We start from the raw sequence: 15655 nt of genomic DNA, 5'->3' as shown, positions 1-15655 counted from the left end.
GTAAGAAGTTGGCCTGGTATATGCTGTCCACTAGTTATAGTGGGCAACCTGTACCAGTCCAAACAACCCCTTATTGTTTATAGGTTAAAGACAACCTTTATTGAAATCTATCCTAGTGGTAGCTATGGAGAGCAGCCTTCAGGCTAAGTCTTGAAGGAATGCAAAGCAGCTTGTTTTAAATGTAAAAAATGTTTTAATTGATACTTGTATAGCGCACTACTCACCCGCAAGGGTCTCAAGGCGCTTGTACGAATACCGCTGTGGAACCCATCCTGGCTTTCCCTGTGTGGCGTCCACTCCTGGGCACCCCCAAGGTGGAGGCCAGGCATCCTTAGCATTGTGGGGGCCGTTGTGGAGATTAAGCAAGCTATTGCCCAGAGTTGCAGAGTGGGACTCCATGATTGGAATGGCACCGAGGCGAGAATTATCAGGTCCGTGGAATTTTTTAGCCCAAGACCCGCCAAGGCGGGGAATTGAACCCTGGTCCCGGGCTAGACCTCTGCATCAGGGTCTGCCGCTCTAATCATTGAGCCACACTTCTCCACCAGTCTATAATCTCTTGAGTGCCTAAATGAAAGATAACCACACCAGGTATATATATATATAAAATATATGTATTTATTTCTAAACACACCCTCCTAGACTCTTTGAGGCTAGAGGTCAAAACACATACGTTTCACTTAAAATAGGACAGTAATAAGCACAAATTCACGTCAGGCCCTGGGGCGAGCCAAACCATATACTAAAATAGTGGTATAAGAACCACGACTTAACTAGACACAAGGCCTAGAGCCTGTAGAATCGCTGGGACCCCAAGGAACCACCCAAGGTAGTGACACAGAGGACCCACGGGGGCCGTGTGCAGTGTGTGAACACAGCCGCGAGCTCCCGTTAGCTTCTATGGGGAAAGTCACAGTTAGATTTTTAAAGATTAGGGACACTTAGAACTGAGTCAGGACCAAACCCTTTGGGACTTAGGAAGTTCTAGGGTCAACACCCACGGGAGCACCGGAGTACTCGTGTTACCTCACCCAGGGAAGCCGGGTGCATAGGTGTCTTTTGGTGTCGGGTCGCGTCGTCGATTTCAATGGGAGCTGGCGAAGAAGTGCTGCTGCCGGGTAGATGCGAAGTGTCCAAAGAGATCCAAGCCTGGATCGAAGATGAGAAGAACCTGAAAGCAGAGGGGACAGAGTCTGGGTCACTAGCCAGTGACCAGGAAGGTGATAGGCAGATGCCCACCGATGTCGGGTGATTTCAGGTGAAGAAGGTGAAGCTTGACTCTTCAGCCACGAGGACCAGAAGGCGTCGAGGACGACCAGGAGCTGAATTCGAGCTGTCCCACGCAGGATGTCGAGTGCTGCAGCGTCGGTTCCCGGATTGGACACAACAAGCCTTGGCAACAACAACCCATGCAGCAAGGTCTGTGGGACTCACCACTTGGTAGGGAGTCGGGGCACGTCTGGAGCAACCAGGGAAGCCCAAGGAAATTCATAGTTACCCACTCAGGGACCCACCAGTCGGCGGATCAGGGAGTGCGAAGGGACCTCGAGACGAAACACAAAATGGCGGCCCACGGGTCACTCAGGGTGACTAGGCCAACAATCTTCGGTGGATTCTGTGCTCGAGGTGGGGGCTACAAGTCAGCCCAAGCACGACTTCAGGAGACCTCGAGAAGTCAATGCACTTGCAAAAGTGCACAGTGACCAGGAGTTCCGTTTCCACGTTACTCACGAGGGCTGCGGGTCTCAGCTTTGCTGGGGACTCGGGTCGGCCTCTGCGATGTCTGGATATCCTCTTCCTGGGCTGCAAATACTTTGGAGTCCGGCGGGAGCTTCGGAAATGCAATTCGGCAAATTGCTTTGTTGGTGCCTGCCAAGCAGGGAAGTCACTCCGTGACCCCAAGGGAGATTTCTTCAGTCCTCTAGTCTTGAGTAGAGCGTCGAAGTTCCAGGAACCGGTTTGAGCTGGACTATGCACAGGGTCACCAAATGTGTCCCCAGTGCAGGACTTCAAAGCACTCTGAGAGTGCTCCCACCCAGCCCCAATACACACAAGCCTGTCTGGGAGGTGGTTACACCTCCCTGTGACAGGAAACCTATTGTCCAGGCCTCCCCTGCTGGAGTTTCGGTCAGCAAGCAGGAGGCCAGACCCGTGTCTGTGGCTTCAGCATCTATTTTGTGATGCCAGGGCTCTATTAAGTTTCTACCGGGTATACCAGTGCTCTTATGTCTCTCCCTCTAGAAGGGTGGGATCATACTCCCACACCAGTTACTGGTGTGGGGGTATGAATTCAATGTGTTTGACACCAAACACGACATGTTTCCGTGCAGCCAGTCCAAAGTTAGCATTTATCGTTGGGTTATAATGCACTTAGGAGTATTTGGTCAGGCTGCACTACAAACAGCATCAGAGAAGGGACACCGAATGCTACAGAGGGGCTCTGCTCATGCAGGGGCACCCTCTCACATAAGAAGCTAGCACTCAGCATTCAGGATTGACAAGGCCTGCCATAGGAGTGATTTATAGGTTTATATGTGTGTATTCTATGTAGTGATACAGGTAACCTATATCACAGTAAGGGGTGCATGCACCACCTTACCCAGGCTTCAGTAGCAGACCTGTGGTGTAATTTTGGGTGGCTTTCCAGGGGTGGCATAATACATGCTTCAGCCCCTGGTAGGCCTCTGGGGTACCTATGCCCTGGGTACATAGGGTACCATATACTAGGGACTCACAAGGGTAACTCAGGATCCAATCTGTGGTGTACCTAAAGTACAATATAATCAATTTAGAGAGGAAGCAGCTAGGCTGGGGCCCTGAATAGCAGGGTCCCAGCCAGACTCAAGTCGAAAAACAGTGAAACACCAGCAAAAAGTGGGGGTAAACATGTGAAGCAGATCCTACTCTCCTACAGATGGATCCAAAAAAGGCCTTTTCAACGGAAATACTGTCCAAACCTTAATTGCACAGTGGCGAATGCCACTCTGGCAGAGGTATAATGTCTGCATTGCATCACACTCTCCAAGGCGCCTGCACTGAAACCAGATTCTATCATCTGTCACCAAGATCCCTCTGTTCATTGATGTCATCAAGATTAGCAATATCTATCTTTTTTGCCCTGTGATCTCCGCAACAACACAAATTCCAAAACGTGGCCTACCACTCTACCCCCTTCAGAGCTTGTCAAATGGTTTTTAATTTTGTAAGCCTAGTTATGCCATTTATTTTGAAATCCTAGAGAACAAAAGCTGATCTCACACCTACTTAAATAGTATTAGGGGGTCGAAACTATCATATTTGCGTTCCCACCAACTTGAAAAAATATATCACGTGACTAATTCACTATGTAGGAGATACCATATGTTCAGGGTAGCATTTTGATGTAGTGGTGCTTTAATGCCGCTAGCTTGATACCTGTCAGTGGTACTACTGAACTTGTTTGAGGGACAGCAAGTAAGTTGAGATTTCACAGCCTTGCTGTGCCAATGAGAGAGAAGCAAAGAACACTGGTGTAAGCTCACTGGAAGGATTTTTATTTGTAATGTGAACTTTTATATCACCATATTGGAGTGGCAGCCTTTTCAGTCATGAGGAAGTTGTTGCTAATGAAGGGTAGTGATTTTGCGGGGCGTGGCTGACTGCCTAAAATGGCGGACTCTTTCTAAACCCGCTCCGCATCCCTTCCCCTAATTATCCTGATGGGCACAGTAGCTCCTTCCACTCCCTGGGAGAGATGTCTGCGCCTCGGCCGCAGTTTATGCTGCTTGCAAACTCCTCCGGCTTGCAGTTGCTGCCCCGGGCGCACCGATATATGCCATACTCATGCCACCATGCCGATAAATATAAGGGAGGGGTAAAGGTTGAAATGCGGAGTTCGCATTTAGCTATTTTTCTTGCAGTGAAGAGAGCGGAAAAGTTTTTATCAAGTTGAGAAAATCTAACTGTTCAAATTCAAAGAGAAACAGTCACTGCAGAGTAGTTGCCATGCTGAGTTGGTCGATGGCACTGCTGTGTCCACTTAAGTGCTCACCCTCCATGAGCGCTCAGTCTCACACTCCCGGGAGTCCGAGTTCCTCCTTCGTGTTTTCCTCCCTTCACCCACCCCCACTGAAGTCCCCCAGCTGCCCTTCTCGCCCGAAGTATTTTTTTCTGCACCATCCTCAGCAGTGGTTTGTGCACATCTATTCCCTATCATTGGGTCTTATTTCCTGCCTCTGACATTCCTCTTATCGGCTCCAGTGTCACTGCCCCCACCCTCTTTGCAACAGATGTGCCCCGCCATTATCTAGCTCCTCATTACCAAGAGCCACTCTCTCGGTCTCGTAGCAGTTTGGTTTATTTGGAAGGGTTGTATGTCGTTACAACGCATTCCGTTGCAACGCATGCCTTTACCACGGATGCGTTGCAACGGAATGCTATTTCCATGCACAACCTTTACTGCGAATATTCCTTTACCACGCATACTTGCATGGTAATGTAATACTCTTGGTAACGGTTATACCCCTCCCCTGTACCCTTACGTGACCCCCCAATCCTTATTATTATTACCCCTGCCTGTTACCCTCAATCTATATGTATATATATTTTTAATACTTTTATTCCCCTTACCTCCTCGCATCTTCTCCTCTATCTTCCTTGCTGACGTCCTACGTCGTAAAGAGGAAGCGTCGTTCCATTTCCTCTAAAACGACGGCGATTGTCACTACTTCCCGACGTTTTTGTTCTTTTTTTGGCTCCCCCAGACCCCCTTTTTTTCCGCAAGCATTTTTTTTTTTCTATTTTTACCCTTTAACACACGTCTTCGCCGACATCAAAAACTGACTGAACTGGACGAAGATGAACACGTTCCTGTGCAGCTTGCGTGGTAAAGACGGTCGTGAAAGGCATATGCGTGGTAAAGACGTTTACATGGTAAGTATACCGTTGTAAACGTAACGCGTAGAAAAGCCTTCGTCGTTAAGGATGTTTCCCATTTGGAAGGCATGTTTTTGCAGAAAGCATTAGTTTTGAGTAGTGATTGTGCACTTTGTAAAAGGGGCACAGAATCATTTGTTTTTCTCAGTGATTCATTGTGTTTGTAACTTTCACACCTACACACACCTGGCGATTTGGCTCTGTGTTTACTAGATGTGTTCTGTATAATTTCAAATGCATCTCAATTATGGACCTTGTTTGCTGTCATGCCATGTTTATTTCACCGCATCAAAATATACAGAAAGAAGTAGTCTATCTAACAGAAAACTATTTTGTGCCATAATGTGTTTTTTCACTGTTTAAAATGTTTTATTTGGTTCTAACTGTTTTATCAAACTATTTTCTAGAAAAAACAACTTTTTGTCTTCGTGTATCTAAACATCGTGCTTGATGTGAATTTATACTAATTCAGTAGCAGAGTTCCGAACCGGTGACTAATTTTGCTTTGCATTGTAAATCTTATTTGAATGCATTCAATGTGCTAATATTATGAGAATATAAATTTTATTTTACAATTTAATTTAGAACCGCGGTGAAACTATAGAATTGTTGGAAAAAAAATTTAAGATGCGATTGTCAGATATTCCTTTTTATGACGGGCACATGCTGATGAGCTTTGCGGGGATCAACAGGGGGTAAAAGACATTTTCATTTACAATGCCATTACTTGATTAATGCTTCACGAAGGGGAATAAAACAACAATAACATTTTCAATGCCAATAGCTCAAAACAATGTCATTGCGAGACCTATTGCATTGTAAATGCTTGTTTAATGAGCAACTCTTTTCGTGGCGTATACCATGCCCTTTTTTGTTGCATGTTTGAGCATTTTGCTGGGGTAACCTCTCTCTTTTAGTTGGTCACAGAATAGCCCGGCATTGATCTTCAAGTCGTCTTTTCTTGCACAGTTTCTTCTGATCCGTGGTAGTTGGCCATAAGTGAGGTTGTCCCTGAGATTTCTTGGATGGGAACTTTGGTAGTGTAAAATTGTATTTCTGTCCGTCGGTTTGCGATGTTGGGTAGTCATTAATCTTTGTTCATATGGAATAAATTCAACATGTCTGGTTTCCAAATAGTATTCCATTGTTTGGAGAGCTTCCTCTTGAGGAACCTGGGTATACAGTGATGTCATCTCACTTCAAAAATTTCATGGATGGCTAAACACAAGACACCGTGACATCAAATTCAGCATTTCAAAATGCAAAACGTGCTTGATTTTCATTGGCTACACGTTTCTAAAAGTGGCATTTTTGAAATAATAATTTAAAATTCGACTTTACTATCTGGTTGGATTTTAAATTACTATTAATTTCAGTCCTTGAATCATGGGGATAGCTAATTCCAAATGTAAGGTATACGTTATAAGTTGCTATAATGTAACCCAGTTTATGTGGGAGAGGCAGCCTTGCCACAGGAGCAACGACTTTTTCACTGCCAGGACACAAAAGAATTAAGGACACACATCCACCTTTTTAAATTACTATGCACCCGACCCTATAGCTACTTAGGGGCCTACCTTAGGGCCCCTAAGTAGCTAAAGGGCAGGTTTAAGAATAATCTATAAGAAGGTTTAGCTCTGGTAAAAGGTATATTTTGCCTTGTCAAATTTGCAGCTTAAAAACTGCACAGCTAGGCCTTAGTGGCAGGCCTAGAGTCTTGCTTTCACTGGTCACTTTAGTGGTAACACAATAAGTGCTATAGTCGAATAATTAACCTACAGGCCCTGGGTCCACAGAGAGCCATATACTTTAGGGGTCAGAGTACATACAGTTGGCACTGGGTGTCAGAACCCCTTTTTGCAGAGTCAGTAAACCAGCACTAAGTCTAGCAAACAGTAGGTGTGTTCCTGCAAAAAGAATCTTTCCTCATATGTGGCGCGGCATAATGGCATAATTCAGGGAATTTTACATAAAAGGCGTGACGCAGAATTTGTGCAATTTATGTACATCACGCTAGCATGATTTAAGTTTCACCCTGGCTAGATAAAATTTAGTGGCGCATACATTTTTATTTAATGTTTTACTATTACAGATTATGGGATCCATGAAGGTTCTGTCCTTCATTGCACATGGCTTCTACATATATTACCCAATGCTGGTTGTCATACTATGTATCGCTACCTACTTCAAGTAAGTTCATTTTTAAAACTTTGATGGTAAAATAACATTAAAGACTTAGGGGGTAGCCATGCATGTTCGCCATAAGGTTGATTAATGATTATGGCCTGTATTGCCATCTTCAATAGAAATGTGCATTATGAATATGTTTGCTTAGAATTCATATGTTTTAAGGAGTAGATATTTTATGAACGGTATTACACAGTAAGTGAAGTGAACCTTTACTCAACATCTATACTTAAAATAGAACTATATATTCACATCTCTACTTGATCACCACATACATCAGCTATGAGTAACTGTTAAAAGTGTTCAAACCAAAATATATGCACTGTAATTTATGCTTGGTGGAAAAAATGAATTTGGAGAAAAACAATTTGTGGACACAAAGTTTGTGGACCCAAATTCTCAAGGCCGTTTGTCATGATCTGTAATCGATTCCAGATATTGCACATTTTTCAAATAAGAAAAATTCACTAAAATGTCTTCCAATTCCCAAAATATAAGGATTTCAAAGTTTGTGGATTCTGTTAAAAAAACAACAACAAAAAACGTTGCAACCATGGTTAAAGTTAGGGAACAAATACTGCTTAATGTAGCAGTGGTGCTTTTTTTCCTCTGCCATGTTTCTGAACAGGGAGTAGAAACAGAATGGTGTAAAGATGAAATAGAAGAGAATAAATGAAAAAGGTAAGGAAAAAAGCGTATTAGCTGGCACTTGATCATGTACTGTTAAGAACTCATCTAAGCATATCTCTGGATACCTCTGCTGTACCGGATGGTGCAGAGACTGAAGTGCAATTGTCGCATGACTCTGGTGGCCCCAGACTGAGTGCATCAGTCCAGGCTATGCTGCTCTACCTGTTAGTATGCTCTTACTTTGATCTAACAACCACTAGCATCGCCTGAGCATGGATGTGGGTAGAGTGGCTTGCTTTCTCTCGACTTGGCTCCTCTGGTCCTAGATTTCAGACACTTGGGCCTCGCCCAGAAGTGTATGGATGCAAAATCTTAGGTGGGATTGATCAATGCCACTTACAACCTGAAGAGTAAAAGGTTGTGCATGTGGTGCTCACAGATCAATGTGCACCTGCGCTGTACTTATTGGACCCAGCCAAGTCCTATTAAAGAAGAAACTCCAGTACTACTTGATAATGTAATTAAAGACAAAGGCTTAAATAAAAATAGCTGATTAATAATTAACTATAACACACAAGTATACAGACATTAAAACAATATTCGGCAAAGCTTATGAGTCACATTAGTAGCTCCTATATTCTGTTCATTTGATTAACAAATGGATCAAGACATATAGGTGCTGTGCATACAGTTTTATTATATCATCATTTAGTTTGATTAAACATTTTCCACCTTCTCATGATTTTGTCACTTTTCAATGTATTATTAAATGCCTCCAGGCTTGGGATATCCTTTTGGCTGAAAGTTGCAGTCTAGCCTATGTGAAAGTAAACAACTCTCAATTTCTAATACGTAGACATAGCATGCACTGCATCTATAAAAACTGTAGTCAAAAGAGGTGAGGCTATTTTGGGCAGGGAAAAGGTGGAAAACCTGATTGATTTTCACCTTAAGTCCATGGGGTAAAGCAACAGTGAAGTGAATCAGTCAGTTAGGATCTTGTCCTAAAGTATTGGGGACCACCCTGTTCCGGGCCGACATTCTGTCTCTTACCCTTACCATGATAAATAGATATGATGTGTGGTGGGGACAGCGGTATCCGGTGTCCTGTTTAGACTGCCCATTCTTGTCCTACTTGCTCGTCTGTGGTGGTCTGTGTGGTGTGTTTCTTGGCTTGATGCCTCACTAGGGATAGGTACATGTACTTCATATTTGGAGTGTCTGGTCAGAGAGGCAGCCATATTGGACACAACCACTGTAGACTATACAGTGTTCAAATGAGGCTACTCCTTGTTATGTCATAGGTGCAGAAAGGAGGGGTTTTCTGGGATAAGGTAATAAGGATGTTTGGTGGCGAATTATCCTATTGCAGGCATTAGGCATTGGTTTAGCTATCATTCCATATTATTGATTTGTAGCCATATTATCCTTACTAATAATTAGGAATTTGCCATTGTGAAGCACATAGAGTTTTACCTGATTTTTTGCGGTTTTACCAGAGTTTAGATGAAGGTGGCAGCCATACTGAAATGGAACTCCATGGCAGAAATTATTCTGCATAGGGAGCAGTCCTAGTCCTGAGGTTGATACAAACAGTTAAGTTGTCTGAGATTCAGGTGGATTTGACTTCTTACAGGATTGACAGTTATTGGGACCATTAGGCAGAATTTCTATTTGGTGAGCTCTAATTTATGTTGTGAAAGCCCAATATACATCAAAGAAAATAATGAAATTAGAAAATATTTGTTAACCACAGACCTAGGTACGCATAGCATTCAAGTAGCCGATATTGAAACCCATGTTTCATAACAAATGAGATATTGTACATTGTATCAATTCATAGAACATTTGGAAAAACCGATACACAACCATATGTATTATGCTTGTACCTAGTATTGCATAATAGGTTACAGGTTGGTCAATACACTTTAAAGAAGACCGATACTTCATAGCAACCTAGATATATGACATTGCATCATATTTCTGTGGCTCAGGAGAGTATGTCATACAAGCAAATATAATTGAGGTCAAATATAGATTTGGATTGACATCACAGCTGCTGCTACACCATCTGTTATCAGCAGAAAATGAGCTTTAAAAAACACTGCTGAGAGACTGGCTTTAGCCACTCTCACATGTTGATTCTCTCCCTACAGTATTTGATTGGATTGATGTTGTGTGCCTCCACTGAAAAACAGTGCTTGTGTTGCACAGATATTTCTCAATATGGTAGTCCTAAATTGATTGTGGTGACAAGTCAGTGATCAAGTCTATGGGGCTGGTTGTTTCATTAGGAAAGATTATGTCAGATGCTGTAGGTCAGACTTGTTTATTATCAAACGTTATGGCAAAGGCAGTAGGTGTGAAATATTTATTTCAAAAAGCATATGTTGAAGTCAATAGGCCTTTATGGATGGAATATAATTACACCATGTTGAAACCTGTATGCAAGCATTTTCTATCATGGATTCCTCCAGATCACCATAGCAGGCCAGAGTTTTAATTGTTCCCTTTGACAAACACTGCTTTCTTTTTATATGTTTCATTGATTTTTTTTGCCTTCTTTAACAGCTTAGCTGTCTGCCAGGGGTTATATGATCACCATCGAAAAGACCTGTAAGAATGCAATATTAATAGAGGGACTGTGGCCTCACCTGCATGTTAATCATCTTCTCTTCAAGCATTTGATCGAAAATAGTTGCATAAGCCCGCCATTGCTCATAACTGATAGAGATATCGTTAACGCAGATACCAGGTCCAATACCATAGGTATAGTCTTTGCATGGAGTAACTCCATGAACAGGAAGGGGTTTTACATTTACTGCTTGTTAAAACCAATACAAATTGGCTTTACATTGTGGCCTCTGAAAAATACAAATAGGAAGGGGTTATACATAGCAAACACCTTGACAAATACTGTAGGCAGAGGCTTTACATTGTGAACACTCTGAAAAATGCAAAAGTAATATTTTTACACTGTGAACTCCTTGACAAATGCAATAAGAGGGGTTTACAATAGAACTCCATGACAAACACCATAGGAAGAACCTTTAGATTTTGAAATACTTGACAAGTACAGCATGAATGGATTTTACATTGTCAATTCTCTTACAAATGCAATAGGAAGGAGTTCAGTACATACATCCCTTTTTAGGTCCAGTCACAGTAAATACTTGGTGTTGCCAAAAGACTATTATTATTTTTTTCACAACAAATTGAATTTGTTTACAAAGGTACAAAGTGGGCTGTGCCCGGCAAATACATTGCATATGATGCAGGGGTTATACAGTACCCAGTTTTATCATTCCAGAAGAAGTTGGCCTGTAGAACACCAGGGCCAAAATAAGTTTGAATGTTTATATCAATACATGCTTTACATCTGACTAAGTTGTTTGAGGGACTCTATAGGTATCAGCCCCAGTTCAAGTTAAGGTTTAAGTTAAAGCCAATAGGTTTGCTTTATTGATATTAAATATGGTGACAAAGGCAATGGATTTAACATTTATGATTGTGAAAAGCCTCATGTTCCCAAATAGTCTCATATGGGACAGTTGCCGGTTTTTACAATTAAATCCTTCAAGTCTTAACTTTGAACTCAGAACTTCCTAAACGTGTTTTGGACTTGGTACCCCTCCGAAAAGACATCCGGGATGCAGTTATTACTGTATCCCTGCGAAGAGCTGTTGGTTAGGAGATGCTAATATTTTCCCAGGATGTTCCTTATTGTGTGGTGTTCTTCATTAAATGTTGAAGTTCATTTGGTGTCCTATCCCAGGGCCAACCGTATTATTCCGGAGATCTGGGGTGAAGGGGGGGCTCCTTGCGTCACCAGTCTGGCCATTGCCCGCACGTTCGCCGGCTATTACCCGAAACTCTACAAGGTCCGAGCTCCCCAATCTTCCCTGGCGGCCCTATTGGCTGCTACCGGGACTCACCTATCGCGTCTCTCCCCGACGGATTCCGAATCTCTCGACCGTCCTGTCTCAGCAGAAGAGATACAGGGGGCTATCTCACTGTTGCGCTCTGGCAAAACACCCGGGCCAGACGGTTACCCCCAGGAGTATTATGCGACCTACAGGGATACCCTGGTTCCGCACTTACTAGAGCTATTCAACCATGTCATTGAGACGGGGTCATTCCCCCCGGAGACGGACGTGGCCACCATTGTAGTCCTTCCCAAAACGCAGCCGCCTTCCCTTGCCTGCGCGGATTACCGCCCTATCTCCCTCATTAATACGGAGATCAAAATCTTTGCCATGGTGGCGGCCGAGAGACTTCGCCCCCACTGACAGACGCTGGTACACCCGGATCAATGCGGCTTTATGCCCGCCCGGGGCACCAGGCACTGCATTCGCCGCCTTCACCTCGCCCTGGCCCACCGTAATAGTCTCACCCCGTATCTGGCCCTGCTCTTCCTAGACTTCGAGAAAGCTTTCGATACAGTGGATTGGGATTATCTGGCGAAGGTGCTGGAGAGGATAGGTCTCGGACCCCCGTTCCGACGTCTCATCCGGGTCCTGTACTCTGCGCCTCGGGCTAGAGTCCTAATCAACAGCGTGCTCTCAGAGCCATTCCATATGCGGAGGGGCACTCGCCAGGGCTGTCCGCTTTCCCCGCTTCTATTTGCCCTGGCAATGGAGCCCTTGGCGTGCCTCATCTGGCAGGACCCCGTCATCCGGGGTTGGACCTGGGATCAGACCCAGACGGATATAATAGCCCTGTACGCGGATGACGTTCTCCTCTTCTTGGCTGATCCCGAGGGCTCCGGCCCCAGGATGTCTGCAAGCTCTCGAGGCCTTTGAGCGCGTCTCCGGGCTTCAGCTCAACTCGGCAAAATCCACGTTGGTCCCCCTGCACCCCTCACGTGCGTGCTTCAACTGGCAAACATCCATCCTCCTGCGCAGGCAGTCCTTCAAGTACCTGGGTGTATGGATCGCTCTGCATCCGGAGCTTGAATGGGCCTTGCATATCACACCTTTAGTTGCTAGGGCGAAGGCGGACCTCAGGAAGTGGCATTCTCTTCCTCTCAACCCTCTTGTAAGAAGTGCCCTTTTTAAAATGATGATCCTCCCCCGCTTCTTATACATCCTACAGAATGTTACCCTGTACCTCCCGGGGAGCTGGTTCCGGAAGTTGGACGGGGTCCTTACCCGCTTTCTATGGGGAGGGAAGAGGCCGCGGTTGTCTTTGGCACACTGCCGCATACCGCCATACGACGGGGGTATAGGGGTGACTAGTCTTCACCTCTACTACTTCGCCACTCGGCTCATTGTGATCCACGATTGGTTCGCGGGTTGCTGGTCCGACCCGGCGTACAGAGTGGAACTCCGGGCACTGGAGTTTCCTCAGCTTCAAGTCTACCTGTACCGGGAGCCCAGTGACGCAGGATCTTCCCCCGGTCACCAAGTCGGTGTTCGTGGCCTGGCACGCCGCGCTGCGGCATGTGGGATGGAACCGGAAACTGACCAGGCAGACGCCCCAGTGGAGTGGGACGTGCCTCGCGGAGGTCTCCTCACTCCAAAACATTTGCAGGTGGGACCTCATAGGGATTTCGCTCCTGGGAGACGTTTGGGTGGGGGACCATGTCCGATCATTTGCAGACCTACAGCACCGGCATTCCCTCCAATCTTCCCAATTCTATAGGTACTTACAGCTCCGGCATGCCCTCCAGGTCCATATCCCCTTCCCCACATCCTTCCCTGAATTCAGCCCCCTGGAGGCCCAAGTAATGATGGGAAACCTGGGCAGAGGGGGGTATCACGGATCTATCGCTCCCTAGTCAACAATGGCCCTGCAACCCTCGATCACCTTCACGCTCGCTGGGAGGGAGGGGTGGTTGGGTCCCCTGGAGGAGGCGGATTGGAGGGATGCCCTGATGGCCCCCAAGCTGCTGACGACCTCCTCTAAGCTGCGGCTAGTCCAGCTCTTCTACCTCTATGCGGCGTACCTCACCCCCGCGCGCTTGTATAGAGATCGTTTGCGGCCCTCCCCCTCCTGCGCGCGCTGTCATCAAGCCACGGCGACTTCTTCCACATGGTATGGCAATGTCCGGCCCTCGCGCCCTTTTGGGCGGGGGTGGAGCTTAATCTCACACAGGCCCTTGGGTGGAAGATACCCCATAATCCGCTGTGCTTGCTCCTGGAGGTGTTTGACGGCCTAGGCGGCTCCCGGGCGGATAAAAGGCTTTTGGGTACGGCTTTGGCGGTGGCTAAGAGGGCCATCGAGGCACTCTGGTCCCAAGCTACACCCCCATCAGTTTGGAGATTGAGAAGAGGGGTGGACTGGTGCGGTACCCAGGAAGAGCCTCTTTTCGAGGCTAGAGGTTGCCCTGAACTCTTTGGCAGGAACTGGGGCAAATGGTTTCATCTGTTGCGGGCTGGAGGTTGCATTGTTGCCCTTATAGGTGAATGTAGTTCGGCTGGTGATCCACCTACCACAAGACCTTTTTGTAGATCTGTCATTCTCAAGAACTGTACTGTGCGTATTTGTTGTGTCTGCCTTGTTGCCAATGAATTTGTTGCTGTCCTTTAAATCCAATAAATTTGATTATAAAAAAAAAATGTTGAAGTTCATCTTATTTTTTTATTCTTTGGGCTTTTGTCTTTCTTGGTTAATACAGAACACCTATTTCTTAGTTTCCCTTGTCTTCTGTTGTTCTGTTTAGGCCTTCAATATGTAGTGTGGGTTGCAACCACCCTCATTGAAGCACTCCACTTCCTCTATGGTTTTAATTTCAAAATCACATCCTTCACTACAGTGTACTCCTGATAGCTTGTCTCGGATGACCGCTCTGTCCGTGTAATATGGAGTTGACTGAGATATCCTGTATGTGTAGTTTTGTCTGTAGTTTATTGTCCATAATGTAAATTACTAAATCCAGAAATATTACTTAGTTCTTGGAGATATGTTGGTAAAGCTAAATGTTAAAGTAGTTTGTATTAATTTCATTGAAGTATTATTTGAGTTTTTCTGTCTCCTTCCGTCATATGAGCGAGATATTATTGATATAACCACCCCAGTATGTTACATAGGGTGTGTATTCAGAAATATCCTCAATCTAAAGCCAGAGTGAGGTGTTGTTGGAGGGTGATGACAGGTGGGTAAAAATATGATCAAATGACAATAGAAAAACACTCCTCTGTGGAGCATTCTGTTTAAAAGCATACCATGACAAATGCTGTTTTTACTTGAGTATTCACAGCTTGATAAAGGCCCATTTTTAAATAACATCAGGATCTTTAAAAGATGCTAGTGCTGGAAAACTACCTTTTTATTGAATCATTAGAACAAAAGAGGGGAGAAATCGGGTATAGCTCACCGGATCTCACAAAAATAAACCACATGCAACAGACAACCGTGATCTTGTGTGTTAAGGACCCTCTCCCGGGGGTTGTGGCCAAATGGTGGCCAGCTAGGATGTGCCTCGCGGTAGCTCCGACATCGCCACAGCTTTAGGCTTGTTTCTGGCTGCCCTACGCACCCACTGCCTGCAGCAAGGAGAGGGATCGGGCTCTGCAGCGTGCCCAACCTTCCTGGGAACAATCAGCGATCTGGCTTGCGAAGCGGTCCCTCCAAGCCCAGAGTGCGGCGGCCTGGCCGGCCTGGTGGGCTGAGAACGCTCCCAGCATGCCCTCAGGGCAGAGTCTCAGAGCGGAGCGCCAGAGCAACGGCGACCTGGACTGAGAGCAGCCCGACCGGCATGAGTAAGGAGCAAGTGGCTGCGGGCGGGGCATAGCAGAGAGGCCTGGGGCTGCATGCCCGCGCAGTGTAGGGAGAGAGAGGAGCTGTGATCCCGAGCAGAGTGCGGCCTGGTGTAAAGGGAACTTCGAGAGAATTCACCCTGCACCCGGGGGAGCTGAGGCCCTGTCTGCAGGCCGGAGGCCTACTGCCAGCTATGTGAGCACTGCCAGCAGCGAGGAGAGGG

General features: G+C 45.6%; 1 protein-coding gene across 2 annotated transcripts in view; it reads left to right on the top strand.

Moving 5' to 3' along the window:
* LMBRD2 (LMBR1 domain containing 2) overlaps nucleotides 1-15655 on the top strand; it is a 440257-nt gene that overhangs the window by 276550 nt on the left and 148052 nt on the right. For both annotated transcript variants that reach the window (XM_085631040.1, XM_085631037.1), the window contains exon 13: nucleotides 7007-7104. In XM_085631040.1, coding sequence (XP_085487166.1) covers nucleotides 7007-7104 — 98 coding nt within the window. The remainder of the gene's footprint in view (nucleotides 1-7006; nucleotides 7105-15655) is intronic.

The sequence above is a fragment of the Triturus cristatus genome, chromosome 2_1 (genome assembly GCF_964204655.1).
Source record: "Triturus cristatus chromosome 2_1, aTriCri1.1, whole genome shotgun sequence".
In the NCBI taxonomy this organism is placed as follows: domain Eukaryota; kingdom Metazoa; phylum Chordata; class Amphibia; order Caudata; family Salamandridae; genus Triturus; species Triturus cristatus.
The sequence above is the reverse complement of the archived record's forward strand: the minus strand, read 5'-3'. Positions and strand labels throughout refer to the sequence as shown.